Raw genomic sequence first — 17,249 nt, 5'->3', positions numbered from 1 at the left:
CAAAAAGGCTTACTGCATTAAGTCGTAGAGCATGTTTTTGAACTGTAACCACAATGGGCTCCTAACCACTTCCTTCTACAATAGTTTCCTACTTACTTGATTAATTCTTTTGAAGTTCTCTCTCTACCTTCCTTATCAACAGCCTGACATGCAACTTACTTTCAGTTTCTTCCTTAATAACTCAGCAGATTACCAAATACCATAACTCCTCAGCATTCAAGCACTTTACAAGAGACGAAGCCCAACTGGACACTAAAATTATGAAAAATTGCTCACTCTTACTCTCATTAGTCACCAGAGAAATGCAAATTTAAACCAGAATGAAACATTAGCTACACATGTACCTGACTGATAATATTAAAACGTCTGACAATACCACATCTTGCCTAGAGTAAAGAGCAAGAGGAACTCTTCTACAATGCAGGTGGGGGAGGGGGAATGGATAAATATTCCTTTAATAAAGTTGGGCATTATCACATCAATCAATAAAGTTCAGGATATTCTTTAACCCTGCAATTCCATTTTTAACAATATATCCTACAGAAATTTGTGCACATACATAGGAGACTCTAAGTACAAGAATGAACCTAACTTTTTTGCGTGAGACAAAACTGGAAACAAGTCAAAAACAGTAGAAATAAACAAGTAATTGAATATGAAACAGTAATGAAAACAATATATGAATGCAGCATACACAACATGGAAGCATCTTAAAAATGTAATAGAATTATAACAAATGTGTCCACTAGGCCAAATACAGATAAAACTAACTTTATTGTTCAAATGTATGCATAGGTTTTAACACTAAAGAAAATGCACGGAAATAATTACCATAATGGTCAAGATAATGGTTACCCCTAGCAGGGTTAGAAGAGTTTGTGTTCAGGAAGTATACGCCAGGGGTTTTCAAGGTCCTTCTAATGTTCTGGGTTTAAAGATTCACTTTATAACAGTTTATTAAATTTTATACTTAAGTGCTGTGTACTTTTCTGTATGTATTATATTTGAAGACATTCTGAAATATCATTTTATGTCACTGTTCATTATACACACATAAATAAAAGTCTCATCAAAGAATAGGTGTTTACAATATATCTGTTTTTTTCCACTTTACTCTAGTTCATTAGAAAAAATATCATGTGGCCATCATTCTCTAAGTTGATTTCATAACACAATGAGTCATTACCTGCATCCATTACCACCTGTGATTCATTTGCTGAGTTGCTTAAAATAACATCCTGTGAGACTTGAGCTACACATTACAGCCAAAGCTCAAACCAACCCACACCTTTCTTTTTTTAATCAAAAGTGTGCTGGACAAGAGACGGTATCAGACAGTGCCTAACTCCACCTGAGTAGGATGAATCAATAGACTCATTTTCACACAGGAAAGATCCTGCCGATGTACCTATATCCACACATATAATAATGATTCTGGTCTATCAAAAGAAATATGTAATAGGAATCAACCTTTACACTTAGCTATTGTTATCATCCAGGTACTGTTTTAAGCACTTCATATATTAATATATTTAACCTTCCCAACTACTCTATGAAGTTTAGCTTCTATTACTTCCATTTTGTAGATGAAGAAACTGAGTCGGAGAGAGTGAGTCTTGAAGGTTTAACATAATAGTGTGACTGGAACATCTCTTCTGTAGGAAGGGGAAATCCTCACTTGCATGCCTTATGGTGGGGGATCTTTGCTTATAAGGGAATGTGCATTCATTCATCTAGGCATTTATTAGGTAAAATTAATTTATTAATTACTCGGATTTTTCTGTAAGTTTCATTATTTCAAGTCAATGAAATGTTAGATTTCAAGTCTTGCATGTTAGATTTGATGTTTCATAAAACTGTTTAATGTTTGATTTCTTTTCATTCCCTAGTGATTGAGACGTGCTTCAAGAACTGAATATTCACTGATGTCCTTTTTATAACACAAGTAATAGTTCTAATAGTCATTATTCTTCATATTTTGTAGGTAGAATTACAACCCAAGTATGAAGACAATCTATACATGTACCTTTATTTTGTCATCTTTATTATTTTTGGGTCATTCTTCACTCTGAATCTATTCATTGGTGTCATCATAGATAACTTCAACCAACAGAAAAAGAAGATAAGTATTCTAAAACTTCATCTTTATCTCAAATGTGAACTAAACATATCACAGTATTTCTTCTAGGTTCCAAAATGTAATCACCAAAAAAGGACAATATAAAATTCAGACATTATTTTGAGAGATGTAATAAGTTTTAAGTAATTGATAATTTGGTTACCTTAGTATTGATACTTCCAGTATAGAAATATGATTGGCTAATATGACAAAATTTATAGATTAAATATATGCATTTCTATAAATACAGATATTGGCAACATTAGAATGTGGAAGCCAATTTTCACACAATTACTAAGGTAGGTTTTTATAGTTAAAATAGAACATGATTTTAACAAGTTTTGCTTTCATTTCTTTACTTTGGAGGTCAAGACATTTTTATGACAGAAGAACAGAAGAAATACTACAATGCAATGAAAAAACTGGGTTCAAAGAAACCACAAAAACCCATACCTCGACCTGCCGTAAGAATAACATACTTTCCTTCCCACCAAAATTCGTGTTATCTGTCTATCACCTTCACAGACCAAATTGTTAGATATTAGTATTTTTGCAGAACAAAATTTTTACCTTAGCAATGTGACTATCTAGCCTAAATAGCCTATTTATATGTATTTTATATATGCATAGTCTGTACAGATTATACAACATATTGTGTACAAATATATAAAATATATATAAAGAAATGTTTTCAGACTTAGATGCCAGTAGTATTATGTAGGATTGATGCCAGTGAGAAGCTTCTAATAAATAATGTGGAGAAGGAAACATATCCATGCATACATAATGTGGGGATACTGAATGCTCACGGAGTGCACCGGGGACCCATTGGGATAATTGTTACATCTCAGATACACCCTATTTTCTCTCCAACACTACAGATTGAATGGAAATGAAACAAATCACAGAGGGTTTTATTTTCTGGTTTTAAAAAGACCATATTTCCTCCTAGCATCTTGTCTCTAAATCAAATGAAATTATTCTTATTATGACTTTTCGTGGCTATTCCAGTTCTGTACTTGCCGGTGGCTGCTGGTTCTGTTTGGTTGCCACGGAGAATCATTGTCAGAAGAGTCTCTGAGTCTTCCCATCACTCCTGAAGGAATAGTTCAGATATTAAGTCTCAGAACTCCTCCCCCAAAGGCAGACATGGTGCAAGGCAATTCTGTGAATCCATTAGTGACAGTATCAACTTAGCCTTGCCCACGTTCAGTTTGTAAGCTGGCCAAAGGCTCAAAGACAGTGGACGTCTATATTGGATAAAACATAAGGAATGTAAAATTTGACCCTAGTGTTTGAGAAATAATACAATTTGAATGACTGGGAAGAAAAGCAGAGTACATTCCCTATATGAGAAAATGTATACTCCAAAGCCGTGGAAATAAATATTTCAGGAGAGAATAGTGACCTATTTAAATTAGTGAGTGGTATAGACATAAGGTCTTTTGGGTTAAATGAGTCAGTGTTAGCACTATGAGTCTGAAGAAATTGATCTTAAGTAATGCAAATGCAATATGGCTTAAGGTAACTGAATTACCAGTAATGTGAAAAAAAGATTTTAGAGACTGGTATGAAAAGATGATACAGACAAGATAACTCTGGGCCTTAGACAAGAAGATGAACTTTTATACAGGAGATGAATTCATAATATGGGGCATATCAATAGGACTGGAACACAGTGGATAAATGAGCCAATAAGAAGACTCAATGGGATGAGGCAGCTATAAAATACAGGAAAAGAGGGAGGGCATGCAGATAATGAAGAATCTAAAAAAGTTCATGTTTTGTGAAATTATTGGTTCCACTAACATAAATGAAAGTTTTATAAAGGCATTTGGAAATACAGATTTAGATCCTATGGGATGTCAGACTGAGATAAGGATTCTAGAGTTGTCAGAATTCAGTTGAGCTCTGAAGCATAGATTCATTTTTGAATGGTAATAGACAGGACCAAAAAACAATGTGCTGAGCCTGAAGCCTTGGGCAATTCACCACTATAGGAAGAGGTAAATCAATTAAAGAATGATATTGATCAACAAGGCAGTATGTATAGGAGTGATTGAGAAATTTTAAAAACAAAAAATGTTGTTCAATTACATCAAATGATGTATATATTTACCTGGATAGGGCAGGGACATTTAGCTAGGGAAAAGGTCAGTACATTTAGCTAGAGTATTATTGGCGACAATTTGGCAAATTAGGAAACAATCTGGTAAGACCCATCTGTTCAGTCATTCATTAACAATGTACTGTGCTAAACTTTTGGAATTAAATATTGAGCAACACAGACTCTCATTGGTGTAGCATATAGTAATCAAATAGTCACACCAACAAGTGAAAATAGCCAAGAAGGAAAGAATACATTTGGTTATAAGAGCAGATAATGGGGAGAGGGCTGATAAATCAGGGAAGTTAGGGAAGGCTTTGCTAAAGTGATACATGAGCAGAAGACAGAAGAAGAATGAGAAAGTACCAGTAGGCAAAGTGAAGAAAAGAGCCCATTAGAAGGGGATCTCGTATGTGAAGGCCCTGAGGTAGAAAGCCAGTGAGGCTCGAGTGCAGAGAGGAGGGTGCTCACTTGGGAGTATTTTGAGAATGGAGAGGTTAGGCTGGGCCAGTCTTTTCTGAGCTTTGTAGGCCATCTTCAAAAGTTGTCTTTGTATACAGAGCAATGGGAAAGCAGTAGAGGGGACCTGGTCATTTGACGTTTGTGAGATCACTCAAACAGCATTGGTAGAGGCAGTGTGTATGCACTGTAGACTTCTTCTGGAGCTCTTTCAGAGATGATAGGTACCCTGAACCAGAGGGAGTAGAAATGAATAAAAGTAGATGGATTTGTGAGCTGTTACCACAGTGAAAATAAAAGGTTTGTGTATGTATTCAATATGAAAAGTAAAGAAACAAAGATGACTTATGAGTTTCTGCCTTACACAAGTAGATGAATAGTGATATCATGCAGGATATGGAAATGGATGTGAATGGAGAGAAAATTGGAGATGTTAGGTCACAGAATTTGGCAGTCAAAAGGAAAAAAAGGGGAGATGGAAGAATATTTAGAAGTAGTAAAATGAAGTTTTTTAAGATTGAGACATTACATTTGAAGCAAAGCAGGAGTTCTGGAGAGAAGAGATGGAAGAGAGAAGGAATAAATATAGAATACAGTTGCAGACTATGTGGCTCAAGAACAGAATGATCTGGGTTAGGTTTAGAAGGAAAAGGGACTGAGTCCTCTAATGAATTTGGAGTAAGAGAAAATCAAAATAAAATGAAATGCACAAGGAAGTAGAAGAGTTTCTTCTTTACACTGATTAACTTTGATGGTCTCAAAAAGAATCAAGAATAGAGGGCAAAAGATTAGGACATTTCTAATAGGGACAAAGGGTTGCTAATCATTGTCAAAGGCCAAGATAAAGTGAAAGAACATAATTCTTTGGTGAACAAGGCCACCAAGGTTATATAGCCCCTCCAGCATATTCTACACCCTGGACTTAAAATTGGAGACAACGATCAATGACCAAGGATTGGAGTTGTACATTGACGTCACCTTTGAAACACTATGTGGGCAAGAAATCTAAGAAGATTTCTGTTGATCATGTTTATATGAAAATAAAGAATGAAGTTTCTGCTTATAAGCAATTTTGAACTTACTACACTCTACATACTTCATCTGTGAGAAAAATGACACTACTCTGTCCTTGCTGAGCCTCTAAACAACTGAAAGGAAAACTAAAATCAACTAAGAGCAAAGCATTTGTAATATAGTGTTATCAGTTTTACAACAGATATAAGCCCAAAGTTTTCTGAGGGCTTAATACTTAAATCTGAAATAGAATTCACAAGAGAAATCTGTTTTAGACAGAGGGGACAAGACAGATGGTAGAGTAGAACTTGAAAATTTTACTAAGGTTGGTAGGAAGTATCAGAAGGGTAGAAATAAAGGGAACATAACCAGACTTGGAAAGGTAAGTGCAGAAAATGAGAACTAAGAAGGACGGGTGTGGAATAGAACCAGACACGTGTATTCAGTTGAAGGAGACCCTGGTAGTACAGACCCAGCTGAAACATGACAAGTCCAGTCCAGCAGGCCAGATATGTATTCAGAGTAAAGAGCATAATATAGTGAACAGGTCATATTTGGTGTCTAAGAATTTCAATAGGAACTAGTGGAGATCAGAACACTAATATAGAGGATCCAGTTGGGGGAACATTCAGGACCTGGCCAAGCAGGCTATGCAGTGTGTAGGGAGCAAAACGTGAGACATTCTAGCTGAGAAGGTAGAGAAGGTCAGCCTAGCAGCAGTCAGTCAAGGCCCAAAGGCCAGAGTGCCTGACATACTCAGCAGATACAGGCAAAAAAGGGACAAGCAGGGTCCAACAAGCAAAGCTGGTTTCCAAGATGTGGCCTTAATTTCATAAATAAGTCATAAAGCCAGTTGGTACTTGGAAGTAAGGTCCAAATCTGATAGGCAACGGTTGATCTGAATTGGGGACTATAACTTTCTTAAAGATTATTTTATTCTCACAGAAGAGTTACCCCATATAATCTTTACCCAGCTTCCCCTTATTCTGAGATCTTTCAGAATCATAGGTCAGTTATCAAAACTAAGAAATTAACCTGGACACAACATTGTTTAAATAAAATACAGAACTTGGTTGGATTTCACCAGTTGTTCCCTAATGTCTTTCTTGTTGAACTATAATTTCTTGAAGATCTCAGCTGAACTGTAAAGTGGAATTCACAATGCTATGGCTTTGGGGAGAGACTATGGAGGCAGAAATTAGGGGGGAAAAAAAAGACAGAAAAGGCTGGGGTAGTATTTGTTAGGTCTTCAGAGTTAATGTAGATACCCATCATAGGATAGCAAAGCTTCATTATAATGACAAGTTTTTGCTGACTGCCCATCACACATGATGTTCTGGCCACTGAGAACCTACTGGTGGTTTGTAACATAAAGTCACTTTATAAAATCTGGTATCATAAACAGTATAAACAAATACGTTTGAGAAGAGTTGGATATTCCACTCTGCAGAGTTGTCTTTTAAGTATAAAACAAACAAGGTGTGTTTTTATAAAAGCTACATTTTCATATTGCTGTGTTAAAATCAGACCAGCTGAATTTGATTTTTTTGAGTTTCTAAATGAACTCTTAGATACTCTTCGTTCCAGAACAAGTTCCAAGGCATGGTCTTTGACTTCGTGACCAGGCAGGCCTTCGACATCAGCATCATGATCCTCATCTGCCTGAACATGGTCACCATGATGGTGGAGACGGACGACCAGAGCGAGGACGTGACATCCATCCTGCATTGGATCAACCTCGTGTTCATCGTGCTGTTCACGGGCGAGTGCGTGCTGAAGCTCATCTCCCTCCGCTATTACTATTTCACCATCGGATGGAATATTTTTGACTTTGTGGTGGTCATTCTCTCCATTGTAGGTAAGAGGAGGTGCTTTTACTCAATTAAGGAAGTTAGGAGTAAAAATATGTGTTTTAAAAGTGTGAGAGTGTTTTTACTAAACTTCTGCAATCATCCTGAGATTTCAAGTAAAAACCCATTCCTCACTTTGTCATTTCTCTAATTGCATGCTGTGCATGAAATAATGTGGGGAAAAAAAGAACGTATATGTTTCAGCTTTCACTTATCATCTATCTTACTGCAAAAGGCAGTAACTGCAAGTCCAGCTTAGTCTTCCTGTACTTGTCATTCTCCTGTGGTAGAGACATGCATTGCCTTGAATAAATAACTGACACACACATACACACATTAGTCATTAGAAGTAGTCAACCAGTCCGTAAATAATATCTCCTTGATATTTGGAATAGTGCATGTGTATTTATATATATTCACCATATGTGAGCTTCATGTAACCTTTGGTAATATGTTACCTTTTGCAGTAGATATTTTGTTTAAAAAATCCAGAACAGATTCACTATAATCAATGCATATTAAGTGTTTATATATATAGGGCATTAGAAGAGGTGCTGAAAGTGATATATTTAAGACAGGGTTCTGCATTTTCAAATAAAAAAAACATACCTGGGGAGAAAAATAACATTCCACTATTCATAGTACTGCTCTCTGTTACAAGAGAACATTGACACAAGATTCCATCTCATTTGATCCTCACGGAAGTGCTCTGAGGTTACCATAGTGATTAAGTGAATAAGTGATTATAAACTTGGGGGTCACACAGTCCTGGCCGGGAGCTTCCCTACTTCCACTACTTACCAGCTCTGTGACCTACAGCAAGTTAACCTTACCTCACTAATCACTGGTTTTCCAAAGAATATTTCTGTAAGATGTTTTTGTTAGGATTAAATGAGATTATGTCCGAAAATGCACTTAGCACTGTGCCTAGCACAAAGAAGAGGCTCAGTAAATGTTTAACAACAAAAGTTGGATTTACCACCGTATAGTGACACGTAAAATCAAGGGCGAGGATTCCATCCCATGCACATCCCTCTCCAAAGCCTGGATTCTCTCCTTACATCATCTTGCCGTCTTCCAAGTAAAACGGGTCCTAACCATCTCAGAAGGATAAGAAACTCATATTCCTGATCCAAAAATCACATGCCTCACCCATTACTTCTTATGCAAATACCAAAATTAGTATTTTAGAAATATGAATGTATATTTGTGTATATAAATGGATGTACATATATATATAAATATACCTAATACTCATTGCCACATTTTGTAGAACTAATTAGTAATTATTTCAGTAACGTAAATTTTCATTTGCTCCTATTAAATATAACACTATGTTGTTACTGTTTCCATAGGCATGTTTCTGGCTGAGCTGATAGAGAAGTATTTCGTGTCCCCTACCCTGTTCCGAGTGATCCGTCTCGCCAGGATTGGCCGAATCCTGCGTCTGATCAAAGGGGCCAAGGGGATCCGCACGCTGCTCTTTGCTCTGATGATGTCCCTTCCCGCGCTGTTCAACATCGGCCTCCTGCTCTTCCTGGTCATGTTCATCTACGCCATCTTTGGAATGTCCAACTTCGCCTACGTTAAGAGGGAAGTTGGAATTGACGACATGTTCAACTTCGAGACCTTTGGCAACAGCATGATCTGCCTGTTCCAGATCACCACCTCGGCCGGCTGGGACGGACTGCTAGCCCCTATTCTCAACAGCGGACCTCCAGACTGCGACCCTGAAAAAGATCACCCTGGAAGCTCAGTTAAGGGAGACTGTGGGAACCCATCTGTGGGGATTTTCTTCTTCGTCAGTTACATCATCATATCCTTTCTGGTTGTGGTGAACATGTACATCGCCGTCATCCTGGAGAACTTCAGCGTTGCTACTGAGGAAAGTGCAGAGCCCCTGAGCGAGGATGACTTTGAGATGTTCTACGAGGTCTGGGAGAAGTTCGACCCCGACGCCACCCAGTTCATGGAATACAGCAAACTCTCCGATTTTGCAGCTGCCCTGGATCCTCCTCTGCTCATCGCAAAGCCAAACAAAGTCCAGCTCATCGCCATGGACCTGCCCATGGTCAGCGGGGACCGGATCCACTGCCTGGACATCTTATTTGCCTTTACAAAGCGGGTTCTGGGTGAAAGCGGAGAGATGGATGCTCTCCGAGTACAGATGGAAGAGCGCTTCATGGCATCAAACCCCTCCAAAGTCTCCTATGAGCCCATTACAACCACTTTGAAACGCAAACAAGAGGAGGTGTCTGCTATCGTTATCCAGAGGGCTTATAGACGCTACCTCTTGAAGCAAAAAGTTAAAAAGGTTTCAAGTATCTATAAGAAAGACAAAGGCAGAGAAGGTGATGGAACGCCCATCAAGGAAGATAACCTCATTGATAAACTAAATGAGAATTCAACTCCAGAGAAAACCGACATGACCCCTTCTACCACGTCTCCGCCTTCGTATGACAGTGTGACCAAACCAGAAAAAGAAAAGTTTGAAAAAGACAAATCAGAAAAGGAAGACAAAGGGAAAGATATCAGGGAAGGTAAAAAGTAAAAAGAAACAAAGCATATTCCATTTTGTGATCAATTGTTTACAGCCTGTGATAATGAGGTATTAGTGTCAACGGGACTCTCACAGGAGGTCTATGCCAAACTGACTGTTTTTACAAATGTATACTTCAGGTCAGTGCCTATAACAAGACAGGGACCTCTGGTCAGCAAACTGGGGCTCAACACACCAGACAAACAGCATCGACAGGAGGTTTTCTGTTTTCACAACCAGCTGACACTGCTGAAGAGCAGAGACGTAATGGCTACTCAGATGATAGGAACCAATTTAAAGGGGGGAGGGAAGTTAACTTTTTATGTAAATTCAACACGTGACACTTGGTAATAGTAATTGTGACCACTGTTTTATGTTTTAACTGCCATACCTGCCATATTTTTACAAAACGTATGCTGTGAACTTATCACTTTTTTTTTAATCCACAGGTTGTTTACTATTATATGTGACTATTTTTGTAAATGGGTTTATGTTGGGGGAGAGGGGTTAAAGGTAGGAAATTCTACATTTCTCTGCCATATAACTAGATATATTTTAAATGAAGGCATGCTGCACTTCTCATTCACACATGGAAAAAAATCACATCACAAAAGGAAAAAGTTTACTTCATGCTTCAGGATGTTTTTAGATTTTTGAGGTGCTTAACTAGCTATACATGTTTTTAAGGTATCTCATCCAGAAAAATTTTAATGTGCCTGTAAATGTTCCATAGAATTCACGAGCATTAAAGAATTGTTTTATTTTTACATAATCCATTCTATGTACATGTATATATGTATATATGTATATGTGCGTGTATATACATATATATGTATACACACACAGAAACACACACACCATTACAAAGTCATTCCAAGTCCATGACTATTCCAAGTCCCAGCAGCATGACTATAACCTTTTTGATAAGTGTCCTTTGGCATAAAATAAAAATATTCTTTCAGTCCTTTCTAAGAACCTGAATTGACCAAAAAGCATCCCCCACCATAACTTTATAAAGTTGGTTCTGCTTTTTCCTGCAGTATTGTTTAGCCATCTTCTGCTCTTGGTAAGGTTGACATAGTATATGTCAATTTAAAAAAATAAGTCTGCTTTGTAAATAGTAATTTTACCCAGTGGTGCATGTTTGAGCAAACAAAAATGATGACTTAAGCACAGTATTTATTGCATCAAATATGTACCACAGTAAGTAGTTTGCAAGCTTTCAACAGGTACTATATGATGTAATTGGTTCCATTAGAGTTTGAAGCTGTCACGGCTGCATGTTTATTTTGCCTATGCTGCTGTATCTTGTTCTTCCACTGTCAGAAGTCTAATGTGAGAAGCCATCTGTCAGTGGTGAAGTGAGGCGAATCGTCCTGCAGGACCTCTTTCTTCATGTCATTAAGCAATAGGTTGCAGCAAACGATGAGGAGCTTCCTGCTTTCTATTCTTCCAGCCCTAATCGAACATGCTGTGATGGAGAGCCTGAGTGTACAAACATGTTGTGAGCTGCTTAAATCTGTTGAAACTATATGGTTAGAGTTTTCTAAGAAGATATAAATACTGTAAAAAGTTCATTTGATTTTATTTTTCAGCCTTTTGTACATAAAATGAGAAATTAAAAGTATCTTCAGGTTGATGTCACAGTCACTATTGTTAGTTTCTGTTCCAAGCACTTTTAAATTAAAGCACTTCACAAAAAAGAAACAAAGACGAAGATGCAGTGTAGTTTTCTGCTTTTTTATTAGTACTGTAAACATTGCACACATTTCAATGTGAAACAAATCTCAGACTGAATCCAGCATTTATTTGCTTTCAAATAGTTACCAAAAGAGGCTTAAGGAAGGAGCAGTTCATACTCTTGGCTTTGCTTGAATCAGAGTTTCCCCCTAGTCTCTTTATTCAGTAACTCATCCGTCTTTTCCAGCGTTTGCTTACACAGATAGATCTCATTTCTTCCGACCCATGTGGCTCTGGGACTGTATCAGATACGGTACGGGATCCAAGATTGTCTTCACCCGCAAACCAGGTATTGAAATTATATTATCGGTTTCAGCAAAATATTTTGTGTTTCTTTCACAAGCAACATTAAATGTAGATTCTTTATACTAAAACTATTGACTTGTAGTGTGTTGGTGAAATGCATGCAGGAAAATGCTGTTACCATAAAGAGCGGTAAACCACATTACAGTCAAGCCAAAAGAATAAAGGTTTTGCTTTTGTTTTCATATTTAATTATTCTGTCTTTGTTTCTATCTTTGAAATGCCCTTTAAAGCTAAATTCCTATCATGTAAAAATGATCTATCAGAAAAAAATTAATGTAAAGACTACACATTAAATATATAATTCATCTTTAAATTTTTTCATGGAATGGAAATTAATGAAGAAGAGTGTATTGGATATCTAGTTTTAATATTGGTCAAAAACCTAAATATGGTATTGGATAGGGTAGCAGAAAGTTGCAAAAATTAATAAAAGGAATTGACTAACATTTTAAGTGGTGCATCCTTTCTCCTTCCCGTCTACCTACTGTTTTGTTTTGTTTTGTTCTTCTCTTTTCCATTTTAATTCCCTGTGTTCCTAATCTGCTTTTCTATATGCTTTTATATTCCTTCCTTGGGCTCTCAATAGTTTTCATTCAGTATATTCTCCTGTTTCTTTTTCTGTTCACCAGATCTCTTATTTATTACAGTCTGTAGACAGTGGCTCTGTGCACTTAAGCCCTAATAGTTTGTTGTCATGATAAAAAGTCCATACAGCATCTCTATATTCATTTCTACAATTTCCTTGGCAAAAGTTCTAAGTAAGCTCAGATGTCAACTCATCATAATATATAAACAAAGTTCCTAAATGACACAGATTTGGTTTTCCCACTTAATTATGAACAATCCAAGAAATGTTTCTCAATTCCAATTGCATTTTTAGAATTACCTGAGAAGCTTTTTCAGAAATGCCAATGCATGGCCCAAAACCAGACCAAGTGAACTCAACTCTCTTGAGAAGAGCATCCAATTTTAAGGCTCCCCACTGAAACTCATTCATACTCAGGCTTGAGAACCAATGAGTTAGGGTCCCCTTGCCCAATAGGAAAAGAATATTCTGCAGAAAATGTACCTGTCCCCTTCCAGAGTTCATTATATCACTCATTGTGTACAGAATACTGCTCCCAACATGATGGCTTTTGTGTCATCTTACAGTGCAAGGAATTGACATTGATCTATTTATTATCAGGGGTTCTTCTTCTAGGACTGTAGTTGGTGGAAAGTGAAATCTATCAGAATAGTTAAGAGAGCTTCCTCAGAGTGTGGTGCAGTCATGCACCATGGCATCCCAACTATCCCTAGTGCTTAACGGGTGAAATGCATGTGGAAGTGGATGCATATGAAACAGGGATTCATAAAACAGCCACCCAGGTGAATCCTACAAGCCCAGTTGGGGAAGAATCATTAATCTGGACCAATGGGAGGCAGCGCACTTAAAACATACAATCAATTTGTCATTGTCAAGTCACAAATCTAAACAGGAAAGAGTCCCATATTCAACATCTCCATTCTTGGGCACCTCTCAGGAGCACGTTTTCCTGAATTCCGTATAAGCAGATGAATTTACAAAGAGAAAGGAGAAGAGAAGAAGAGAGAGAAGGGATTACAAAGGATGAAAAGAAGGTAGGAGCGGGAAGATAACGGGGAAATAGAAAACGAGGGGGGTATTATAAAAGGGAGGGGATGCTTCATAAATCATCCTCTGAAAAGAAGTCTTTGCTGTCAATATGTCCAACAGGAGTACGGGAAGAGGGAAGCAAGAGGACTGAGGGCAAGAAATGTTGCTTAGCTGTCAATATGCGAGATGCGGTGTGAAGACTTTGCCTCTCATTTTTTTTTTAAAGAAAAAAGTGCCTATGGAAAGCCAATGAGTACATTATGCAAGTAAATGTAACAATGATTGCATGGATAATGGTTTATTTCTTTCAACTGAAATACTTGAGTGTCTACTACATATTCACTTTGTAACAGGAACTGAGAGATCACAGATCGAAGTAGCCATCGCAAGGAAGGCTGTAGCCTGGGGCGAACCTTGAGAGTCAAGCTGAAGAGTCTAGAATTTATTCTGTTGGTAACAGGGAGTGACTGATTGCTGTTAAGCAGTAGAATGAGCAGTGAAATCAGATGTATCAGTCTCTTTAATCTGGTCCTAGTAATAAGGACACACTGCCCGTTTTTTGCTGACATTTCACAGTGATATTTTCTCATTTTCCCATCTCTTTATTTTAAAGATGTCTGTGTTTGATTCTTTTATATATATATATGTATATACCTAGATTTTTTAAGAAAACCATACTGACATTTTCTGTTAGTCTATCTTAATCTCATTTTTATTTTATGTACAGATACAGTTGATCTTACTTCTCTCACCTTATTTTGTGCTTTTTATTATTTTTCAAGTTTTGATAATGCAAATGACCAAATTGGATTTATTCTGAAAATAATTAGGATTAACATTCTGTTTTGTAGTTCAGTATCTATCAGATATAACAACTTTCATATATAGTTGAAAAAGTGTATTATTCAGTGGTTAGATGGCGATGTTTTATATATGTTTAATCAAGTTTGTTAATCATGTCATTCAAAATGCATCTTTATTGATTTCTTTTGTCTGTTTTTTTCTATCACCAAGAGGAGTGTATAAAAATGTCCCAGTATGATTATTACATTATTTCTCCTTTTAGTCCTGTTAATTTTACTACACGTTTTTTTTTATTTGTTTATTTGATGTTTATTAAGAGCCTAAAATATATAATTGCTTCATTTTCATAGTAAATTGACACTTTCATCATTATGAAATGGGCCCCTTAATTTCTGGTAATAATCACCTTAAGTTCATTTTGTCTGATATTACTATACTACAATGGCTTTCTCTTGGATGGTGGTTACACAGTATTTTTTTTTTTCATTGTTTTTAATAGCCTCATATTCAATATTGAATACAGATGAGTTTTGTTTTGTACCCAGTTCTGACAATCTTTGCCTGATTCTCTTTCTTTCTCCCCATTTGGATTTAAATTTATGACTCCGTTTGGACACATTATTTGTATTATTCTGTTTTATACATTCTGTTCCTACATTGTTTGTAGTTATCCCAGCAATTGCCACATGTTTCTGTGATTTATTAAATTCTAAAATATATTAGTCCTGTAATCAGTTTCTGTATATTTGCTAGGACATGAGGACACTTTTATTCCATTTATCCCCTCTCATCTTTAGTGCCATTATTGTCATATATTTTCATTTTACATATATTCTAAATTCTGGATGACATTATTGTTACACTCAATACTCAGATTTCCCAAACTATTTATTCTCTTTATTCCTACTTGCATTTCCTTGCTTAGTTATGGATCATTTTTCCTTTACTATGGCTCTGCTCTTATTGAATTTCTCAAGTTTAATTTGCCCAAAAATGTCTTTTGTTTTCAATTATGAAGGATATTTTCACTATATATAGGGTTTTAAGATTTTTCTTCAGTATTAGCATTTGAGGGTGACACTCATTGCCTTCTGTAAAATGATAATTCCCCCCAAAACCACCTAAAACCATGCCTGTTAAAAACTGAATACATGTCAAAGATTTCATTTAACTCATTAATTAAGGAGAAGATCCCAAACAGAATCCAAACAGCAGTATCAAATGAGGCTTTGACTACAGAGATCCATTATTTCTACCTGACATTTATTTGCTTTGCTATGAACAGGAATCCTTTGCTGGCCATGAGTGGGTTTCACATGAACAGAGGCTCTGTGGTCTTTTGATTCAAATTCCCTCTTTTCCACATGTTGTCTCCAGATGTCTTTGAACCACTAGTGTTTTGGCCTCTTTCATACCCTGTTTTCTAGCCGCCTCACACCAGAGCTCCAAAGAAATTCTGGATCCTCTTACACACTAGAAGCAGACCATATGACATGGTAGCCTCTCTCTCGGACTCTTTCTGTGCCTACATGACAGCAGCAAGTTGCACAAAGGCTGTGCCAAGTGGGGGGCATCCCTAAGCATCTTGCGACTTTCTTGGGCTTTGTCCTGAACAGTGCAGAATGTGCACTCTGCCTGGAAGTTCTTTAAACCTATCTTTTAGTGGTGTGGTCCACCATCACCACCCCAATATTAGTTTCACCTACAAGGTGAGAGGGAGAATCACGTCACTCATGTCTGATCCCTTTCTCTTACGTTTTTCTCTTCCTTCACTCCACTGGCCGGCAACGGGAAGGTGTTTCTTTGCCTGTGAGGCAGGAACTCCCTTTATATACTATTCTTCCTATTCAAATTCTGTACTTTGTTCAACTCTCTGAACTTTGAGTCTTAATATGCAAAAGCTCAGCATTACTATGGATTTATAAATTTCAAATTTGAAGGTGAGCAATGTTTTTTCCCATTGTGGATGTAATTGGTATCTGAATTCTTATTTAAAATGAAAAGCCTCATGATTTTCATGGTGGAAAAAAGTCAAGAAAAGGAGAAAAACTTACTTAGAAGATAAAATTCACTAGGGGAAAACACACATCTGGATACACATAAATACATCATACATATTTTTAATTGATAAATCTTACAGTCAATCTTTCTGGGCAATTCTGAAGCCAGTCTTTATGGGGAAAGATGGATTATTAGCCATGTTCAACTCTAGAAAGTCTTCCTATAAAGAATTGGCACTCTTAGAAGGAAGTATGAGTAGATTTACAACTAACACCATTATTTTCCTACACTAACGAGCATCCTCTTGTAAAACATGCCAGTATTTTAGGAAACCATGCTCTGATGTGTCCTGGTTGGCCTTTTTTTGGTGGCTCCTCAAAAAGTTAAACACACAATTACCATATATCCCAACAATTTCACTCCTAGGTATATACCCAGGAGAAATGAAAACATATACCCACACAGAAACGTGTACACAAATGTTTATAACAGGATTTCTCATAACAGCAAAAAAGTGGAAGCAACCCAAATTCCTATCATTGAATGATTAAACAAGTTGTGGTATATATATGCAATGGAATATTATTCAGCAATAAAAAGGAATGAAGTACTGATACATGCAAAGCATTATGCTAAATGAAAGAAGCCAGACACAAAATATCATATAGCGTATGATTCCTTTTATGTGATATATC

At 36.8% G+C, this 17,249-nt stretch overlaps 1 protein-coding gene across 4 annotated transcripts in view; it reads left to right on the top strand.

The window, feature by feature from the left end:
* Positions 1–13,232, top strand: part of SCN2A (sodium voltage-gated channel alpha subunit 2) — a 132,348-nt gene extending 119,116 nt beyond the window's left edge. For all 4 annotated transcript variants that reach the window (XM_057505472.1, XM_057505475.1, XM_057505473.1 and 1 more), the window contains 4 exons: positions 1,985–2,122; positions 2,479–2,583; positions 7,287–7,557; positions 8,905–13,232. In XM_057505472.1, the coding sequence (XP_057361455.1) occupies positions 1,985–2,122; positions 2,479–2,583; positions 7,287–7,557; positions 8,905–10,100 (1,710 nt within the window). In that variant the 3' untranslated portion in view covers positions 10,101–13,232. The remainder of the gene's footprint in view (positions 1–1,984; positions 2,123–2,478; positions 2,584–7,286; positions 7,558–8,904) is intronic.
* The last annotated feature ends 4,017 nt before the right edge of the window (positions 13,233–17,249 follow it).

The sequence above is a fragment of the Manis pentadactyla genome, chromosome 8 (assembly GCF_030020395.1).
Source record: "Manis pentadactyla isolate mManPen7 chromosome 8, mManPen7.hap1, whole genome shotgun sequence".
In the NCBI taxonomy this organism is placed as follows: Eukaryota; Metazoa; Chordata; class Mammalia; order Pholidota; family Manidae; genus Manis; species Manis pentadactyla.
This window is presented reverse-complemented; position numbering and strand designations above follow the sequence as displayed.